This window comes from Ahaetulla prasina, chromosome 1 (assembly GCF_028640845.1).
Source record: "Ahaetulla prasina isolate Xishuangbanna chromosome 1, ASM2864084v1, whole genome shotgun sequence".
NCBI classification, from domain to species: Eukaryota; Metazoa; Chordata; class Lepidosauria; order Squamata; family Colubridae; genus Ahaetulla; species Ahaetulla prasina.
Window position 1 is genome coordinate 279007920 of NC_080539.1, and position 21672 is coordinate 279029591.

The 21672-nt window shown below is 39.8% G+C and overlaps 1 protein-coding gene across 1 annotated transcript in view; it reads left to right on the forward strand.

The window, feature by feature from the left end:
- Nucleotides 1-21672, forward strand: part of DCDC1 (doublecortin domain containing 1) — a 321197-nt gene that overhangs the window by 286423 nt on the left and 13102 nt on the right. The window contains exons 28-34 of the mRNA XM_058160852.1: nt 2269-2436; nt 3095-3280; nt 4657-4860; nt 5526-5733; nt 16435-16566; nt 18278-18379; nt 18871-19007. Of these exons, the coding sequence (XP_058016835.1) occupies nt 2269-2436; nt 3095-3280; nt 4657-4860; nt 5526-5733; nt 16435-16566; nt 18278-18379; nt 18871-19007 (1137 nt within the window). The remainder of the gene's footprint in view (nt 1-2268; nt 2437-3094; nt 3281-4656; nt 4861-5525; nt 5734-16434; nt 16567-18277; nt 18380-18870; nt 19008-21672) is intronic.

Consider the following 21672-nt stretch of genomic DNA (forward strand, 5'->3'; position numbering starts at 1 on the left):
AAGCCCATCCACACATGTGTAGAATAAAGGCAGTGCACAAAACCATGCCCCTCTCCATGGAACTGGTCCCTGGTGCCCAAAAGGTTTGGGGCCACTGATTTATAAATCTATTCATATCCTAGTCCTGTAATTCAGTACTGATAGAGGATAAATATAGAGGGGAAGAAACAAGTACCTAGCAGAGGTGTGGCTGTGAATCACTTTTTTCTCTGGTTATTTTAGGCTGTAGGCTTAATGGGTCCTGAGATGACGGAGCAGTACTTGGCAAGTTTTGTTTTCCCCTTTTCCTAAACACATACCACAAATCTTGTTGTGAAAGTTTAGGGGACTCTTCCCTAAGAAGAGTTGGTTGTGATTGCTTTCACAATGGGCTTGTTTTATGAATCGTCTTATTGAAGATGATGATCTGGAGAAGAGGGAAGAAGTGACATGGTAGATGTTTTTCTTATATTTGGAGTTATTCCATGCCTGGTTCCTTAGAGTTGAAGGTTAAATAAGTTGGGTTACCTGGAATTCAAATGGATGGTGGAGAGTACAGAATGGAAGTTTTTACAATGATTAATAATGGCTTCATTGTGAACATTCCATTTGTTTTCACCTTGGGATACAAATTTAATGAATAAATGTAGTATATCGGAAAGAGAAATGTAAGAGTAATTCCATTCCACAAATAGATTGCTGCATAATACTGACATAGCCAATATAAGTAAATTGTTGGTAAATGAGCATCTTACTCTTATATACATTGCAGAAGAATCCATCCAGCAAGGCTTAATTAGTGCTCTCTCTCTCTCTTCTAAAAACAGTGTTAGTGATCTTTTTGTTTTGGAAAATTGGTCTGCTGGGCTGGGCTTCAGAGAAATCCTAGCTTGGACCAGGGATGTGTAATATATTCCTCTGTGCTAGCTGCCACCATCATCAAATAGCAAGATACCTGGCTGCACCCATGTAGGCAATATCATTCTGTCCCACAGTTTAATGAGTATTTCATTATGTTAGCCTTATAGTGCTGATTTTTTTTTAAAAAAAATATTTTATTAAGAGTGTTAATTACAGCAGTAAAAACTAATGGAAAATTTAGAGAAAAGTTTAGAGGAACAAAAGAATACAAAATACATGAAAAAAGAAAAAGAAAAGATAAAAGGAATATAATAAAAAAGAAATATGTAATTCCTCCCATAACTCATTCCTTATTTATTACCAAATCTATAAAACATCAATTTTCAATCCTGGAATTAACAAAAAAGTCTATAAAAATATGCCAGAATATTGCAAAAAAAAAAAAAAAAAAAAAAGGCCCTTGCTCAAATAAAGCAACTTCATATTCCTGCCTTTTACTTTTAACAGTCTTAATCTTTAATTCAATCAAATACTGTCATAGGATTATATTTCTCTTCAGTCCTTCTTTAGTGAGATTTTTTGAAGGTTTTAAAAAGCTTGTTTTGTAGATCCAATAAGAAAACATTTTCCAGGTCAATCGCTTGGTTTATTATTTATATTTTCCTTTTAATTTTTTGAAATCACTTTCACTTTCTTTTGGATATCCAATAATACATCCTTTCCCGAATTATTCTCTTGTTGTTTACATTTGTAATCCCACATTCTGTATTTCCTCTATCTGTCAGATAATAGCTGTTCCACATCTGTCATTCCTTTACTAACTACTTTTAGACATAGTTCATCTATAAAACTAGACCTCATTACTAACAGTGTTGCTATTGTACTATTTTCTGGCTCCATTCTCCGTTAATATTTCTATGACATTTTGGGTCATTTTGTAAGTACGTATTAGTATGTTTTTTTGAGTTTTGCTTAAAACCTTAGTCCCTTCTAATGTTTCATTTCTAAAATCATCACTTATATTTTGTTATGATTTGCAATAACCAGAATCAGCACCAACATAAATCTATTTCCAATAAGTTGTTTATTTTTATACTGTAATTAAGTCCGCAATCTTATTATAGTAAAAGTGTATTTTCCAAATTTATCTGAATCCTTAACCCATGTATAACTTTATTAGAATGAAAACCCATCTATCTTTCTGCTGTTTATTTCAATTTTTTTAAGTTCTTAAACTTAATTAATTAATTTGCACCAGTTTTATAAACCAATATTCTTAAATATCAGAAATATATCAAGGAGACTTGCATAATATTGTCTAATTACCTAGGCTATCTTAATTTTTAAATTGTAATTAAATTAAGAATCAAATATCAGCTGAAAATTATTAAAAATGAAAGACGGTAAAAATATTTTATGTTTTGACAGAAATACAAACCACATAAGTATGGAGCCGCCAACCAAAAATGGAATTTCACAGAAACAAAAGTTTTTAGTGCCTTTTATAGCACAATGTTGGATATAGAAATTACAGCAGCAAATTATGCTTCTATTTGCACATTTACAGTAACCAAGACAGAAAAAATTGACCAACCAGTAAGTATTACTTGTTCTCTGAGAGAGAAAAGAAAAATGTAACTCCACTAGTAAAAACATAACTTAGAAGTATTTTAATATTCTTTTAAAAGTTCTTTTAAAAGTACCATGATTTATGCCATTTGTTTATAATGATAAAACATTATTTATAGTCCATTCTATTTCTACATTAATATGCTTTACTTCAAAAATATTTCTTGAAGTATAAAAATGTCTAAGCAGAAATTGAAATGTAAAATGCCCCTTGAAAGCATTTCAAACAAAGCAGTAATTTCTAAAATAATTTTGAAATTCTTTCAAAATTTTTGTAATTATCTTTAATCTTCTAATATATCTTTTAAGATGCATTATATTTTTAACCAAAAAGACAACACAAAATTCAAAGAAGTGGCTTGTTATGTTTTTCAATTAAGCTATGGTGGAAATACAAAAGTTACAGTGTGCTTTGTTTCAAAACTATGCAGTTTAAAAATAAATGTTCTAGTATCAACTCAGATTATAGAATGTTACTGATAGATATACACACAATTAAAAAAGAGAAATTGTGAAAACTAAATTTGAAATATTTGATATTTAAATAATTACGCAAAAAATAGGAAAAATTGTTCTGTAGTATTTAATGTAAAGTATTTTGACTTTTTTTAAAAAACAACAACAGGGCTACTATTTTCTTTCACCTTGTGGAAAGAAAAAAATAATGATATGTTTGGCTTGTGGAAGGACCATCAGAGGAAAGAAAGAACTAAAAAAATTGCTCACTGGTACTATATTTTCCTGTGCCTCTGGATTCCAGGACAGAAATAATTTATCCTTTTGTCCTTTTAAATGCCTTGATGTTAATAAGGTAAGTGAAGTCTTTCACAGCTATACATTGGACATAACCAAATAACTGGCCATATTATAACTATATTTTTAGATGGTTTTCAAATAGTGAAGTATTTGTGTTTGAACAACATTATATATATAAAAAGTAAAATTAAATACCATTTCTTTCTGGCTTTAGTAGTGGCTATTTGCTTTGGGCTAGCTTTGAATCCAGACCATGGTCATATATTTTGTCTTTATTTTTAAAGGAAAGATAAATGCTGTTTATGTTGATATTAAGCAGTACTTTAAAGTTTGTAGTGCTTAAGTCTGATTTTGAAAATGCTGAAATGAATTGAAATCATGTTTGGATTAATTATGACCTTAACTATGGCTTTCCACCTGTGAATTGAGAATAATTGCCAGCCTCACAATTATTATGAATTAATCTTCATGTAGAAGAACAGGAAGTGTGACTAATTATCTTTTAGCTTGTACTTACATATATGTATCTGTTAAATGACTGTCGTTTATTGTAGCATGATTCAGAAGGGAACTGAGTTAAGCAAAAAATAACCTCACCCCCTGCAGTTTACCATTCCATTATTATTATTTTTTAAAAACCTATAGTTAAGAGTATAACCCCTTGGGACGCAGAAAATCCTGATTGCCACTACAGTAGATACTAATATAGTAGCTACAAACATAGTCTATTCAGCAGCTATAAGAACTAATCGAACTGGGATATAATTATATACCTTGAGAAATTGCCATGGGTATATTCACTATGTACATGATAGAAAAGTCAGCAGTTTTTCCTAGCTATACATTTTATTTGGGAAAGAAAGATTTGAAATCTGAGTACTATAATGTAGAAGCAATTTTCTTTTGAAAGAGAATGTGTAAAAGATTTGAGTGGGTGGATAATCTTAAACATCAGGGGAGATTAGCAATTAACATTAGCTCAGGAGTTTCTATTGAATTAAAAAAAACACCAGTCTATTCACTTCCTGTTTTACTTAATGGCATTTGGGAAAATATCAGCTAAAAATGTACTTTCTACTACTTTCTTGGATGCGTATAGTATGTTTTAACATGTTATTTAGTTATATCATTTTTGGAAGTAATCTATCATGTAGTTACGTATCAAGGGTGGTTAATTTAACCATTTTAAATATATAACTTCTGGCAATGTTTTTATAAAAAATCAATTCTGAATCTTCTGTAATTGGTATGTGTGTAAGGGGACAGCTGCCTATTCTTTTTGTCTATCTAGTATTTTCTCCAGTTTGTCATAAAAGTATAATGTTTGAAATTAAAATTTTATTCAGCCTGGTTATCTTTTAAAAAGTAACTTCACTAAGGGTATAGTAAAACTGAAGTAATGCTAACATTTTGTTTTGTTTTATTGCGGAGATTGATTTATTCTCTGATAAAGCTGAATCCACCCTGCATTATTTTGAAGAAGTTCTAGCATCCTTAAAGAATGAAACCTCCTTGCAAGTCATCTCAGAAAAGATATCTGCAGCTCTAGACCAAAAAACAGTAAAAGTAATTGCATACAAAAATGGAGATGGATACCGAAATGGGCAACTAATTGCTGCTCACACATTCCCGAGGGTAAGTATTAATAATCCAAAGAGAATTTTGTAATTGAATTGATGAGGACAAACAGTGTACCTGAGAGAGTAAGGTAAAAAAAAATATTACCTCATCATACATGCTATGGGGGAGGGGATTTTAATGCTGTAAATCTACAAGTGTCTGCCCTGAAGATGTCAGATCAAATCCAGGGTGTGTAGAACTGCTATGGAGCTAGCATAAGCAAACAGCATCGGGAGGAGGAAGAACCGTCTCATTGCAGGCAACACATTAAAAATAATATTTCTACAATTTACTAAGAAATTCATTATTAATGAATTATAATCTCAAATTATAATCTCAAAGGAAAATTATATTAGGGTTATTTAGTCAAGCAAGCAAAATTGATGTACAGCAATAGCACTTAGACTTATATACTACTTCACAGTACTTTTACAGCCCTCTCTAAGCTGTTTGCAGATTCAGCATATTGCCCCCAGCAGTCTGGGTCCTCATTTTACTGACCTCAGAAGTATGGAAGGCTGACCCAACCTTGGTCTATACAATCTTAAAGAAAGAGCGGAATACAAATGTAACATAGCAACCTTGTTAGGAAAATAACAAAACGAGAATTACAATATGATAATTTGTTTTTATATGTTGTTAATTATGTGTTTGAAACACATGTATTTTCCTTTATGTAGTTGCTTTCATTATGTACAAGACGTCTTGAACTTAGCAGGACAGCTTGCAAGCTGTATAACAGTGAAGGGACCCTGATCCTCACACTGCAGGATTTAGTCTTGTGTGCAGTAAATGATTACCTCAAAAAGCAAGAAACTGAAGGAAGAGATGAAGAAGCTATTTCTGATAATGGCCTTAAACAAATTGCATCTCTGTTTTCAAGGAAAGGTAAAATTTGACTTTCTATATCTTATCTGTTAAAAGTATATGCAATTGATATATAGATTAACCAGCAAAATGAATCTTTTTTGGATAAAAAAAAATATATGGACCAGTTTTCTGACACTGCCCAAAAGTCTCTGATTTTGTTTCGTTTTGTTTTGCTTTGTTTTAAACTTATTGTTGGTTTGCTTTGGTTTAGTTTTAGATGTTTATGAGTTTTCACAGTGCATCTTCAGACTTTTATTTTTAGATGTATTGTGCAGTTTTGTGAGCATTAAACAAAAAGGAAAGTGTATGCAAATAAATGGACCAAAAGGTTTGTCTATATTTCAGGTTTATTTTTAAGCAGACTTTGACTTGATTCTTTGAAGTCTATCTTCATTAGATGTGTGGGTTCTTTACCTGCTCAGAGTCCTGTTCAAGAATCCTCTAGAGCAGAATGATATTGGTGGGTGTGAATTTTTTTGCTGTTTTATTTACTCTGATTTTATTTTATTGGCTTAGGCAAATAATTCCATATTCTGTTTACATTGGTGGTCAACCCTATGCATTCACAAAGCTCATACAGACAGACAGGAGGGCAGGAATCTCTTGTACTGTTGCTTCCCAGCAGCTCATATTTAAAATATACAGTCCATAATTTCAGCCTAGTAAATATCCACCAAGACAACAAACAGTTTATATCTTGCTCTTCCATGTATTTTTCCAGTGCCCTTTTAAAACAACTGAATTGGTAGCCTTTGTCCCATCTGATGGCAGCAAATTCCACATTAGCTATTTCAACCCCTACCCTCAAAACGACGCTATAGAGCACTGCACACCAGAACAACTAGACACAAGAACAGTTTTTCCCCGAAGGCCATCACTCTGCTAAACAAATAATTCCATCAACACTGTCAGACTATTTACTGAATCTGCACTACTATTAATCGTTTCATACTTCCCATCACCAATCTCTTTCCACTTATGACTGTATGACTATAACTTGTTGCTGGCAATCCTTATGATATATATTGATATATCGACCATCAATTGTGTTGTAAATGTTGTACCTTGATGAACGTATCTTTTCTTTTATGTACACTGAGAGCATATGCACCAAGACAAATTCCTTGTGTGTCCAATCACACTTGACCAATAAATTCTATTCTAATTCTAATTCTAATTCTATGCAAAGACATTCATCTTTTTAATTGATTTTGAATCATCTAGTTTTTAATGTCTGTTTTTATATATCTCTACAAAAATAGATTGTCAGGCCTGGAAGGCATCTTTTGCATTGGATCTCCAGGCCTGCCACATTTACTGCTGTGGGAAACTGGGAGGGGGGATTGTATGGAGCAGGGGTGATATACAGTGATAATAACATTCCTTTCTCAGAGAGTCAAGGACATCTTGCCCTGCACCTGGAGGGGCAGGGAGGCATCTCCAGTTAGGACAGTGCTTGGATTGGACCACATGATGAACTTGTGGGTGCTGGGCAGGGATTTGGACTTTCCTTTGGGTGGGGAAAACCTGGAAAGTTTCAGATTTGGGTTTTCCCAGATGTGCCAATATGACATCTCTAATAAGATGGAACTTTGAGGAACTTCAAACCTTGGAGTCTTCTTTCGTTGGGGGTGTTACTTACTGGCTGTCTGCCAGATGCGCATGCGTCAAGATGGCGCGGTGACGATCTTCGCGGTGCGGTCCGCGGCTTTTCCAGGGGGTCTGGGACCGAGAGGGGGTCTTTTTTAGCCCTCCGGTCCCAGACCCTTCCGGCGGAACATCAGAGGAGGCGTTGGGCTGAGGCCCGCCGAGCTCGCCGAGCCGCGAGCCTCGGAACAGCTGATAGGCGCGGCGGCGGGCTCGGCGGTTTTCCTCAGCGTCTCCCCGGGGCGGTGGCTGTTTGGCGGTAGGCCCGGCGGCTTGGCGGCTCCCCTGGTGGTTCTTTGGACGTTTCTCGGTGGCGGCTTTGTCCTGCCCTGCCCTGCCCTGCCTCTGCCCTGCCCTGCCCTGCCCTGCCCTGCCCTGACTCAGCGGCTCTGCCCCGGCTCTGCCCCGGCTCTGCCCCGGCTTTATGGCGGTTCAACCCCGGTGTTGGCTACGGTCTGCCTGGGCCTGCGGGAAGATCGGCGGCCCAGTGACGGCCCAATGGCGGCTCTGCGGCTCTGCGGTCCGGCGGCCTTGCGGTGGCTCAGTGGCCCCCTCGGCGGCCCGGCAGCTCCCTCGGCGTCTCCCCACCTTCCTTGGGGTGGTGGCCGTGGCCATGGCGGGCGCCATGGGCCTTTGGGTCTGGCGGTGGCGGCGGCCCCAGGGCTAGGGTTTTCCAACAGTGCTGGATGGGACTTGGCCGGACTTTTCTCCCTTGGAGCCTGGCGTTTTCCTCGGCTTACCCTTGGACTTCTGTCGGGGCCTGCTGGGCCTCTGGCTGGGGTGATGGCCACGGCGACCGCGCTTGGCTTCCGGGTATCGGCGGCGATGGCAGCGGCGGCAGGTGGCCCCCCCACTCCCGAGGACTGAGGGTTTTCGAACAATGCCTGAGAACGGTCTTTCCATCAATGCCAGGGAGGAGGAGAGACGAGAAGATCGATCGCTGAGTGGTAGTGGCGGAGGGTCAGATGTAGCCATCTGGAGGGTTTCGCCTCGGAGGAGGACTCGGAGGTGTGGCTGGCCCCCTGTTAGACCCTCGGCAGCTCGGCCTAGGATTGTTCAATCTGGCCTGGAGTGTCGGAGCAACTGGGTATGGAGCCCCTGACATCAAGGCCTATATTGACTTTAACACCAATTGATTGACTTGACGGAGAATGGCTAGTCATCTGTACCTGGGGCAAGTGAGACCGTTTGGGTTTGGGGACAGAATAACGGCCCCATGGAGCCCTGAAGTCCACGGTTCATCTCGCCAGCCAGGAGCCTAACCTTGCTATAATAACCGCTACAATAACACCTTGACATTTTCACCGCCTGGATGGACTGCTGACCGCTTTGTATTTGTATTTTTATTTACCTATGCGAAGATTTTCAACATGGACCTTCTTGCCCTGCGAGACTCCCTCTCGCAGGTCTGGCCTCCACATTATCGAGGGCACATCTTGAGGACGGGTTTTGGAACCCCGAGAGATGGCATGCAAATCTAGGAGGCTTAGGGATTTTAATGAACTCTTTTAGTCGTTTTTATTGGGGATTTTAAGGAAATTTTAAGGGGAGGAAAGGGCGGGAGCTGGGGTAGCCCGTCGAGGTGGGGCCAGTCACTGCGCATGTTTGCGGCGGAGTGTTATTAGGTCCGAAGGTTCCGGGGAGGTGATGTTCCAGGTGACAATTGTGGTTCCATCTGTGTGGTTAGTGGGAGAGGCAGATATGGCGGAGGGGCCGTGTCGAGACCTGGGAGCACGTGTTCGATGTCTGAAGGCGATCACGTGCTCCGCCCCTCAGTTCCTACCCGTTCCTCAGGAGGCCATGATCCTCAGAGCTTGGATCTTGGCTGATGTTATGTAATGCCGGTCCGTGGTTAATAAAGCTCCCTGATCTGTGATCTTATTCAGGGGAGTCCGGACCTTATGGGCATTACGGAGACCTGGTTGGGCCCGGAGGGGTGCCTTGTTGAGTTGTGCCTCCAGGTTTCCGAGCATTTCATCAGCCGAGGCCCAAGGTAGGGGTGGGGGTGGCGGTTGTTATTAAGGAAGATCTAGAGCCGAGGAGGCCACTGTTCCTCAGATTGCCGGCTGTGAATCCTCTATGTGAGGTGGGGCCATAGGAATCAGTTGGGCTTGTTGATCGCACTGGCTCCTTGCTGCGTGACCACAGCCCTGCCCGAGCTGTTGGAGGTACTGGCTGCTGTGGCGGTTGAGACCCCAGACTTATAGTCATGGGGATTTCAACTTGCCATCAGTTGGCTTGGCATCGACGGCAGCTCGGGAGTTCCAGGCTTCCATGACGGCCTTGGACCTGATTCGAGTAAATGATGGCCCCACGCACATGGGGAGGCATGCTGGATCTGATTTATATCTCTGGACAGTGGTTAAATGATCTGGTATTAGACGATTTAGTAACAGAACCAATGTCATGGTCGGATCATTTTCTCCTTCGCCTAGACTTCCGAACCGCCATTCACCACTGCAGGGAGACGGAACCTATATGGTGGTTCCGTCCCAGGCGCCTGATGGACCCTGAGAGGTTCCAGACGGAGCTTGGGCCATTCCCTGAGGATCTGGCCCACGGCACGACTGAGGAACTGGTCGTGGCCTGGGAGCGGCCACGGCCGGGGCCCTGGACCGTGTCGCGCCTTTGCGGCCTCTGACCCGCGAGATCTCGTCCGCCCTTGGTTCTCCGAGGGGCTGAGGGAGATGAAACGCCGGAGAAGACGCCTAGAGAGCACCTGGAGGTCCAGTCGTTCGGTTGATCGGACACTAGTTAGGACCTATTCTAGGACCTACCTAGTGGCAATGAGGGAAGCGAGGCGCCCACGCCCACCCTCATTGCGCCGGCAGATAACGCCCGGCCGCCCTGTTTGGTGACCCGCCTCTCCTACATCAGGAGGTGCGGGATGACCCTTGCAGGACGAGCCGAGGAGTTTAGTGGTTATCTATACGATAAAATCGCTCAGCTGAGGGACGGTCTGGACCGAATTTGGGATGATCCAAGCGAGGGAGAGGAGGCACGCCTTGTTGAGCACATTTGGGATGAGTTTGACCCTGTGGCTCCGAGGACGTGGACAGGCTGTTGGGGAGGCTTCACGGCACGACATGTTTACTGGACCGTGTCCTTCCTGGCTGGTACTGGCCACTCAGGCGGTGACACGAGGCTGGGGCCATAGGAATCAGTTGGGCTTGTTGATCGCGTACCTGGCTCCTTGCTGCGTGACCACAGCCCTGCCCGAGCTGTTGGAGGTACTGGCTGCTGTGGCGGTTGAGACCCCAGACTTATAGTCATGGGGATTTCAACTTGCCATCAGTTGGCTTGGCATCGACGGCAGCTCGGGAGTTCCAGGCTTCCATGACGGCCTTGGACCTGATTCGAGTAAATGATGGCCCCTCGCACATGGGGAGGCATGCTGGATCTGATTTATATCTCTGGACAGTGGTTAAATGATCTGGTATTAGACGATTTAGTAACAGAACCAATGTCATGGTCGGATCATTTCTCCTTCGCCTAGACTTCGAACCGCCATCCACCCCCGCAGGGAGACGGAACCTATACGGTGGTTCCGTCCCAGGCGCCTGATGGACCCTGAGAGGTTCCAGACGGAGCTTGGGCCATTCCCTGAGGATCTGGCCCACGGCATGACTGAGGAACTGGTCGTGGCCTGGGAGCGGCCACGGCCGGGGCCCTGGACCGTGTCGCGCTTTGCGGCCTCTGACCCGGCGAGATCTCGTCCGGCCCTTGGTTCTCCGAGGGGCTGAGGGAGATGAAACGCCGGAGAAGACGCCTAGAGAGCACCTGGAGGTCCAGTCGTTGATCGGACACTAGTTAGGACCTATTCTAGGACCTACCTAGTGGCAATGAGGGAAGCGAGGCGCCCACGCCTCCACCCTCATTGCGCCGGCAGATAACCGCCCGGCCGCCCTGTTTGGTGACCCGCCTCTCCTACATCAGGAGGTGCGGATGACCCTTGCAGGGACGAGCCGAGGAGTTTAGTGGTTATCTATACGATAAAATCGCTCAGCTGAGGGACGGTCTGGACCGAATTTGGGATGATCCAAGCGAGGAGAGGAGGCACGCCTTGTTGAGCACATTTGGGATGAGTTTGACCCTGTGGCTCTCGAGGACGTGGACAGGCTGTTGGGGAGGCTTCACGGCACGACATGTTTACTGGACCCGTGTCCTTCCTGGCTGGTACTGGCCACTCAGGCGGTGACACGAGGCTGGCTCCAGAGGATTATCAACGCTTCTTTGTTGGATGGGGTTTTCCCTGCCGCCTTGAAAGAGGCGGTGGTGAGACCCCTCCTTAAGAAGCCCTCTTTGGACCCAGCTATTTTGGGTAATTATCGTCCAGTCTCCAACCTTCGCTTTGTTGCGAAGGTTGTAGAGAGTGCCGTGGCGCGACAGCTGCCCCAACACCTGGATGAAGATGTCTATCTAGACCCGTTCCAGTCCGGCTTCCGACCCGGATACAGCACGGAGACAGCTTTGGTCGCATTGGTGGATGATCTCTGGAGGGCCAGGGACAGGGGATATTCCTCTGCCCTGGTCCTATTAGACCTCTCAGCGCTCGATACCATCGATCATGGTATCCTGCTGCGCGGTTGGGGGATTGGGAGTGGGAGGCACCGTATATCGGTGGTTCTCCTCCTATCTCTGACCGGTCGCAGACGGTGTTGACAGGGGGCAGAGGTCGACCGCGAGGGGCCTCACTTGTGGGGTCCCACAGGTCGATTCTCTCGCCTGCTGTTCAACATCTACATGAAGCCGCTGGGTGAGATCATCAGTGGTTTTGGGGTGAGATACCAGCAGTACGCTGACGACACTCAGCTGTACTTTTCCACCCCAGACCACCCCAATGAAGTTGTCAAGTGCTGTCCCGTGTTTGGAAGCTGTACGGGTCTGGATGGGGAGAAACAGGCTCAAGCTTAATCCTCCAAGACGGAGTGGCTGTGGATGCCGGCACCCGATTCAGTCAGCTGCAGCCGCGGCTGGCTGTTGGAGGCGAGTTATTGGCCCCAAAGGATAGGGTGCGCAACTTGGGTGTCCTCCTGGATGATCGGCTGTCGCTTGAAGACCATTTGACGGCCGTCTCCAGGAGGGCCTTCCACCAGGTTCGCCTGGTTCGCAGTTGCGCCTTCCTTGATCGGGATGCCTTATGCACAGTCACTCATGCGCTCGTTACCTCTCGCTTGGATTACTGTAATGCTCTCTACATGGGGCTCCCTTGAAGTGCGCCGGAGGCTTCAGTTAGTCCAGAATGCAGCTGCGCTGGGTTATAGAGGAGCTACGCGTAGCTCCCATGTAACACCGCTCCTGCGCAGACTGCACTGGCTGCCTGTGGCCTTCCGGTGCACTTTAAGGTGTTGGTTATGACCTTTAAATCGCTCCATGGCTTAGGACCTGGGTACTTACGGGACCGCCTGCTGTTACCACACGCCTCCCACCGCCCCGCACGCTCCCATAGAGAGGGACTTCTCTGGGTGCCGTCCGCCAAACAATGTCGGCTGGCGGCCCCAGGAAGGGCCTTCTCTGTGGGGGCTCCCACACTCTGGAACGAACTTCCCCCGGGTTTACGCCAAATACCCGACCTTCGGACATTTCGTCGCGAACTCAAGACTCATCTTTTTATCCGCGCAGGGCTGGCTTAAATTGGGATTTTAATGTTTAAATTCATTAATTTTAAACGGGGTTTTCTTAGTATGGTAAATTTTAATTATTGGGCTAATTTAAAATAAGTTTTTTAAATCGTATTTTAAATTTGTATATTGTATTGTCGGTTTTATTATGCCTGTACACCGCCCTGAGTCCTTCGGGAGAAGGGCGGTATAAAAATCAAATAAAATAAAATAATAAATAATACTTGGAACCCTGACATAGATCTTTCTTCACCTACTTTTATGCTAAATAGAAAAACTTCAAAGACGTTGTAGAATATTTTCATAGAAAATATTATAGGTCTCTATTCATTTTGAGTGATCTTTTCTGTAAGTTCTCCACTTCTTTACTGTAATATCATTTTTGAAATGTGGTGGCCAGAACTATATGTAACATATCAGGGCATTAGTCAATTGGTAGTTTTATTTTAAATTCTGTTGCTAATTATCCTAAGCATGGACTTTGCCCTCTTACAACGGGTGCATAACTGAACTGTCCATAAAAATGCCATGATTCTTTTTTGAACCAGTTCAGGTCTTACGAATAGTGTTTGCTTATGTGAAGTTCTTTCTGCTTACTGTTTTGTACCAATGCACATCCTATTGCACTTTCTTTATTGAAAGATATTTGCCATTTGAAATCCATTTAGATATCATTTTGCAATCCATTTTTAAAATTGTAATATCTCAACAAATTTGATGACGTCAGTAAATTGGAACACTTTACCCCTAAATCCAGATTGTTTATAATCGATTCAAAGTATCACTCTTTTTACTTAAATTAACCCGTGGCACACTTTGCTTTAAATAGCTCTCCTGTTCACAAATTATTGAATTATTCATCTTTTCTTTCTTTCTTTCTTAATCATTAGCCAGTTACCAGTCCATGACATGACAGGAGCTTGTTCTTTAAGGTGATTCAAAAAAAATGGTGTGGTAGTTCATGAAAGGTTTTTTGAAGTAGAGTTTTTAGATTTAAAAAAAAAGGTAGAAGATTATTGAAACAAAATATATTGTTGCAGAAATCTTATTAGTTTCTTTTTCAGAAAGGTATTTGTATATTTGATAATATTCTTTACTAAAACATGGTACCATTTAATTCAGAGTAGACATTAACTAATGGGACATAAATTCCTATGTATTCCAGAACTTGAAGCAACTCTAGTTACATTGATTATTTTCAGATAATCCCAGGAACAGATGCTGATTTTGAAATTAAGTTGCATATTTTTTTTGGAAGATCAGCAACCTCACATTCATCATCATCAGATATATTCCATCTGGGCCCACCTATTTGTTTATTTTTAATTCATCCATTTCATACTCTTGCTCCTTCTTTCTGTTTATCGAACCCTTCTTGGGGGAAAAAAACCCTAAGGCATGGACATTTATCTTATCATCAATGAAGATAGAAGCAACAAATTAAGCTTCTCCTCAGTTTTCCTTTTCTCTTTTATGTCAACCAGCACCTTTGTGTAACTGCTTTATGTGGGGGTGCTCTTTCTGTTTTTTATACTTGGGTGAGGCCATCTTGCTATGATTTTTGATGTACTGCTAGCACTTCTTTAAGCAGACTTAAGAAAAGAGCTTTGAGAGTTTTTTATATTGGATTTAGCAGCAGATTCAGTGTCTATGGATGCCTATTGAGCTGTGGACTGACAGCTACTGCTTAATTCGGTTTCTGCAGCACTCCTCAGAGGATCAATTCAGACTAATTCCATATCCTCTCATGCAACACATTTACCCTGGAGGTAATATGCAATTTCCATCTAAATCAGAATGTTGTTTGGCTCCTATTTTTTCTGGCCATTTTCACTATATTAGAACATTTTCTTAACACTCAAGATGTTAACAGGATCTTGGCCATCTATATTGCTGCTGCAGCCTTGATTAATCAAGATGTACCATGGAACAAGGGCTATCTGCCAAAAATATTTCTCAGCAATAGGAGTGTGCCAAAGTGGATTCTATATACACATAAAACTGTTTCTGTGTATTTACAAATACATAATTGACAAATTGGAGAACCACAATTACAGATTAGTATCCTGTAGTAGAAGATGAAGATCAGTTAGTTGCTAGTATGTATAGATTGTCTGAATTCTCTTAATTGTAGGGCAACTGATAAATTCTGAAAAAAATCTATTCTCTCCCTCACACATCTGTTGTAGGGAATCATACTTGCAACAAATATTGAAGTGAGACTGTGACCTTTATTTTTAATGGAGAAATACACTCACACATTTATAACAATGGAGAAAAGCAGCTTTGTTAATTTGTCAAATTAACAAATACGTTTTGAAACATATTATTATAGTTGTTCTAATAGTCCTAAGAGGGGGGGAGCTGGTGCTGGGAAGTTAAGTGTTTAGCCAAACAAAACAATATAAGTGGACAATGTTTTAAAGTTCTACTAAGGAGAACTGTCCTGACAGTTAGAACAATTAATCAGTGGAACAACTTGCCTCCAGAAATTGTGAATGCTCCAACACTGAAATTTTTAAGAAGAGATTGGACAACCATTTGTCTGAAATGGTATAGGGTTTCCTGCCCAAGCAGTGGGTTGGACCTGAAAATCTCCAAGGTCCCTTCCAGCTTTGTTCTTTGCTTGGACAATGCTGAAGCACTATGTGAAGGTGCTTAGAATGAAATAGTGCAACCTAGTGCAATGAAATAGTGCAAGAAACTTTTTGGATGAAAAGCGAAACATCTTCTTCCTCAAGGAAAAATAGTCCAGTTGCCTTCTGAAGAAAGAAGCACCTTTGAGACTTGAGCCAGTCAGGATCAAACTTCTGGCTGCGGGCGAGTCAGCCTGCATTACTGCATTCTAACTACTGTACTACCACTGCTCCTAATTCCTTAGCAAAAAACAAAAAAACCCTAGTTTTGTGGGAACTCAGTATATTTCTGGATGTATATCTTTAATCCCCAAATTGCACGGTCATAGACAACCTGAATTTGATATCCTCATCCCAAATGGGCAGGCTTTGGGTGTAAGCCTGCCCATAAGCCCACACACTTATGAGATGAAAGGGATGGGCTCCCTAAAGTAGTGCTTTTCCATGGTGGACCCCACATCATAGAATAGTCTCCCCACCCCCAGATTTATATTGCTCCCACATTGGAATCTTTCATAAAGACTTTGAAGATGGAACTCTTCCTGTGGATATTTGAGCCCTAATAATTTTTATTAATAATTTGGGTTACTGTCATGGATTTGCTATTATTTGGTTTTTGTTTTTTTGTTTTTTTTTTAAATTTCTGTAAGTGGCTATATATTGCAAACCTCTGAAAGTCAACTTGATACCAGCAATAAATCAATAACTTAATAAGTATAAAATTAGACAATTGTACAATTTAAGAAAACTGTAAAATAAAACTGAATTATGAGAAAAGAATTTTCATAAAATCTTTCTTTTCTCTCTTTACCAAGATAAGGATAAGAACATCAACTTTACATCATCAGTGATAACATCAGATATTGATCATTTGGTGCTCAACAACATTCTTAGAAATCCAGTTGAGGTCTGGGTTTCCAGCGGAGAACCTTTTCTACCTTTGGATAGTAAGTCATTAAACAAAAAAGGAAATATTATAAGAGCTTGACAGTTCTATCTGTTTTCCATTAAATGTCTGATACCATGTCCTTCAAGTTACAAATTCATTTTCATAATTCAGTGAAGAATGTAAATGTTCAAAAATGTAAAATTTGTACATAATTTATTTCTAGAGTATTAAAAAAAATACTAAAAGTATACTTTGCAAAATAGTAGATTATTATTATCAAGGGGAAAATTACAGAATATTTTTATTTATTTATTTTCATCATCTCATTCCAGAACATTCTTCAGCTGTTTCCCACATTTATTCAATAGGAAGATAAGTGTGGATTTTAAGACAAATCCCATTCAAAAAAAGTTAGTCAGAAAAGAATTTATGAAACACAAAAGTTAGCGTGCATGAGAGCACCAGCATGCCTACCGTTCCTGTCCTAATATTCCCTTTGATTATACTTATATATACTGTTGTGTTTGACAAATAAATAAATAAATAAATAATAAATAAAGGTTACTGCCCAGCTTCTCTACCTTGCTTATAAGGGTGGTTAAATCTCAGTTGAAGATTTTACTTAAACATGTATCTGTGATATGATTAAATAAGTAACATTTTATGTAGTAAATGTACATATATACATGTATGCATGCACAGACACATGTATTCATACCATACACATACATCACAGTCAAGAAGCATCAGAAAAAGACTGGGCTTAGACAAAAGGTAATATTAAATTAATAGGTAGTCATTCAATTTAATTAGCTCTATACACAAAAACAATCAACTATTGTCTTATATGTATGTTGAAATATACAGACTTAGACTGCAGAAATCTGGGCTCTGCAAACATAAATCTATAAGTTCTGATTTTTTAGGATCTATTCAATTTTACTGTCACCTAAGTGTGCATATGCTGCTATATTGGAGCATGTAAATTGCTTTGGGCACTAGGAAAGATAATCCGCCCCCCCACCCTTGTTTTTATATCTATGTGTGTATGTGAGAGGGAGAGAGGGAGGGAGGGAGAAAGCATTTGTGTTAGACTATATTTAATAGCAAGTCCTACTGACTGCTGTGGCCGCTACCCCCAGGTAAGTCTGCTTAGGACCTCTGGTCTAGTTCAGTCCATGTGCACTCCCAAGGGCCTTCTTCTCTTCATTTTAATACCAGAACCTCTATCTACCAATCAAAAATATTGATTTTGTAGCCTCCCCATTTGTAGAGGGCATCCTTGGATAGATGTTTAATACTGTGCTTATTAATACTTCTCATTCTCTGCTAACAGAAGGTAATAGAGGAAGCAGGCTTTAATTCACTTGTAGCCACTTTAACTGTCTGCCCTTTCCAATTCGGGGTGGTGGAGAGGATGGAGTGGAGAGCAATTCTCTTTTTTGGGTAAATTATTATTTTAAAAGGTCTTGTTTTTCACATAGAGTTGCAGTACTAAATGGTACTGATTTTGTAACTTTCCAAATTTTCATTGTTCTTACGTGTTTGACAAAGGGATGTTTTAAGCACTTGAGCATTTTCACAAAAAACTTTCTTGAGCCATTTATCTTTTAACTGCATGTTTAGAGTTGGATCTAGAGTTTGCTAAAAGTATCTGATTTTTAAAGTGTATTTGCTGAAATAGATCCAATTATCTTTCCAGACCTTTAGATGCGAAATCATTTTTTTTAAAAAACTGTACCAAAAATGTATTTTTTTTTCATTTACAGCTATGCAAAACATAGAAAGGCAAGAAAAACAGAGGTGGCTAGAAAAAGATAAAATTCTGGCAGACCTTAATGCAATGAAACATAAAATGAGACAACTGCAAGGTCAGTATTATAGTGGAAGTTGGTTTCATTGTAATTAAATTATTTTTAATAATAATATAATATTAACATGAGATAATAAGTTTTAATATTAGTTCATGTATCAAAAACTTCTTTTTGAGATTTTTCAAGCTGGCATACCTTAGTAATAACAATGCCAATGTTCTAAGTTTACGGTATTATATTAACATTATTGAAAACATATCCTTTTCTTGCTACTATTACACAAGGACTAACCAGTATAACTGGTATGCAAGATTTTTTAACTAATTTTTTAGCTCCACATCTCAGAGCAAATATGGACCTCAAAATTGGAACCACAGATTCCAGAGAGAATAGAGTTAGATTTTATTAAGGAATAATACAATGCAAACATATTAATATGAAATGAGAATGAAGAAAATAGTAATTATTGGATTATTCCCATTTGTTCCACTGAATTAAAATTCTTCTACATTTTTTTAAAAAATGCTGTAAAACCATTCTTATTTTAGGACGTCGTATAACAAAATATAAAGCTGCTGATTTGGTGCCCACTAAGAGCCCTTTCCAGCCTGTGGTAGTAGAAGGAGGCTGGACAGAAGAAACTCAAGAAGAGATGAAGCTCATGGAAACTATACAACATACAGAGGTGTGAATATATACTTTGTGCTACCCAATTTCCTGAGAAATGAAACCTTTAGTTCTAAATGCTTTAGAAGAAGATTTGTGATCTGCTAACTCAAAAAATGTCTGAATTATGACTCCTTCTCATAATGAGAGAGAAATATGTTTAATTTGCATTGTGTGGGATTGATCTCAGAAGCAAAACTTATTCTTTTTTCTTCTTTCTTATCTAAACATTTTAGCTACATGTTTCACATTCCCTTAATCCACATATTATTCTTGAGAAAAAGGAATCTGGTAGTCTCCCCCGAGACTGCAGTTTTATCATCTTGGAATAAATTCTAGTTTATAAATGGAAGCACTGCATTTCAAACAACTATTTTCATTAAGTCTTTAATAAATAATCACTATGAAGGAATTGAGAAAAGAGCGGTACAGTAGACTATATTTTTTTAGAAGCACTCTTAAAGTATAGAACTGCAAAGATAACTTCATTCTGTTTAACAAGAATCTATTGGGTTACTTATTAAGCATATTTGAAAGTTGTGGGTGGTCTCACAAAATGATTGCACGAAGGCTGTCATTGTGGGCATGACCAATTACCAAACATGAGTTGCTCCTTGTCATGTTTTCTTGCTCCCAGGCAGTTCTTGCCAAATAGGGGGGCATATATCCAAACAGACCACAATCATGGACAAGGTTGTGCTAAATACTGCCCTCCTCCTCACTTCCAAGCTCTGAAGTTGAGAACCCAGATCTTGTTGAGCTACCAGATTCAGAAAGAGTTTAATGGTCTATCAGGGGTATCCAAACTTGGTCCCTTTAAGACTTGTGGACTTCAACTCCCAGAGTCCCTCAGCCAGCAAAGCTGGCTGAGGAACTCTGGGAGTTGAAGTCCACAAGTCTTAAAGGGACCAAGTTTGGACACCCCTGGTCTAAGTCATCTAAACATTGAGGGGTCCTTGGTCTTCTCTGAACTTTCTTTGTTTTCTTGCAGACATTTCATTACCCTGACTAGGTAACATCATCAGTGCTAGTAAGGACTGCTGATTGCTGTCAGTTTATATTCTGGTGTCTTGCCTGTTTGTGTGGCTGGGGGCAGTCATCTAAACATTATACTGCTAATAATCACTAGTCAAACTGTATAAATACATAGCATCAAAATAATATAATGTTTTATGTATGTCTTATAGCAATGTAAAACATTTTTTTTAAAATAAGAAAGAATGGAAGGTATTACAGTCCAAAACCCTGCATAATCCAGAAATATGCCTGTTCAGATGCTCAGTAAATGCGCTAAAGAAGGTATAAGATAACTTTAACGAGTCGTTGTTTACTGAAACCGTCAAATGTGCACAGCATATTAGCTTCCATACTTTGAAGTCTGCGGGAGAACAAAGGTGATATACATAATACATACATATGTAGTGGTGTCATGATGAAAACCCCACCCTGTTTGTACTTGCATTGCATTGTTGCAGGTACACATTTTGACATTTTGATGAAATCTTGGTTTGCTGCAGATATCATAGCTCCAAATTTCTTTTCCCTGACCCACATTTCCCTTCAGGTCTTCACTGGAAGATTCCATTCCTTTTTTAAAAAAATGTTTTTTATTTTATATTACATATACATATCAATGCGTGAACAGTGTGACACCTGGGTGCCATACATCTCAGTACAAATAAAATAATATTATTAATCTTTTTTTTTTTTTACATTTATATCCTGCCCTTCTCCGAAGACTCAGGGCAGCTTACAGTGTATAAGGCAATAGTCTCATTCTATTTGTATATTTTTACAAAGTCAACTTATTGCCCCCACCCCCCAACAATCTGGGTCCTCATTTTACCTACCTTATAAAGGATGGAAGGCTGAGTCAACCTTGGGCCGGGCTTGAACCTGCAGTAATTGCAGGCTGCTGTGTTCTAATAACAGGCTTCTTACAGCCTGAGCTATCATAATTATCACATTTATCCAACTCATATATAATAATAATAATACACATTTATATCAAATTATAATCTCCTGCTGTTCAATTTCTAAATCTCTCTCTTATCATTACACTTACCTTATCTTATAAAAATGTGTGTACTAATATTCCCCCTTTCTCTTATTTCTATCTTTATTCTAACTTTTATTCATGTGACCATTATATTAAAAGATGTTCTCTTTGTATTACAGTACCATCCTTCATTATTTTATTAATATTTAAATGTGCAATTTTAATACCAATCACAATATTATTTAACCATACAAATTAATTCTATTCATATTCTTTACATTCATCAAGTCTGTATGATTCCACTATTAATACACCTGTTTATACCAGTATTAAACTATGTTCTTTCATCATTTTATTAGTCATTATTTCCCTTCATTATTCATTATTTCATATTGTTTAAACGTACTAAATAACTCTATTCAAATTCTTGCTTTCAATCTTTATAATTTTAGTATTAATAAACAAGTTTATATTAAAATATATTCTTTTCATTATTTAATTGCTCAACATTTACCAAACACAATATTGTTTATGCTTGCCTAGTCATTATTTCATAATATTGTTTAAACATACAAAATAACTCTATTCATATTCCTGCTTTCATCCCATCTTTATGATTCTAGTATTATCACACTTGTTTATATTAAAATAATATTTTCATTATTTAATTGCTCAGCATTTACCA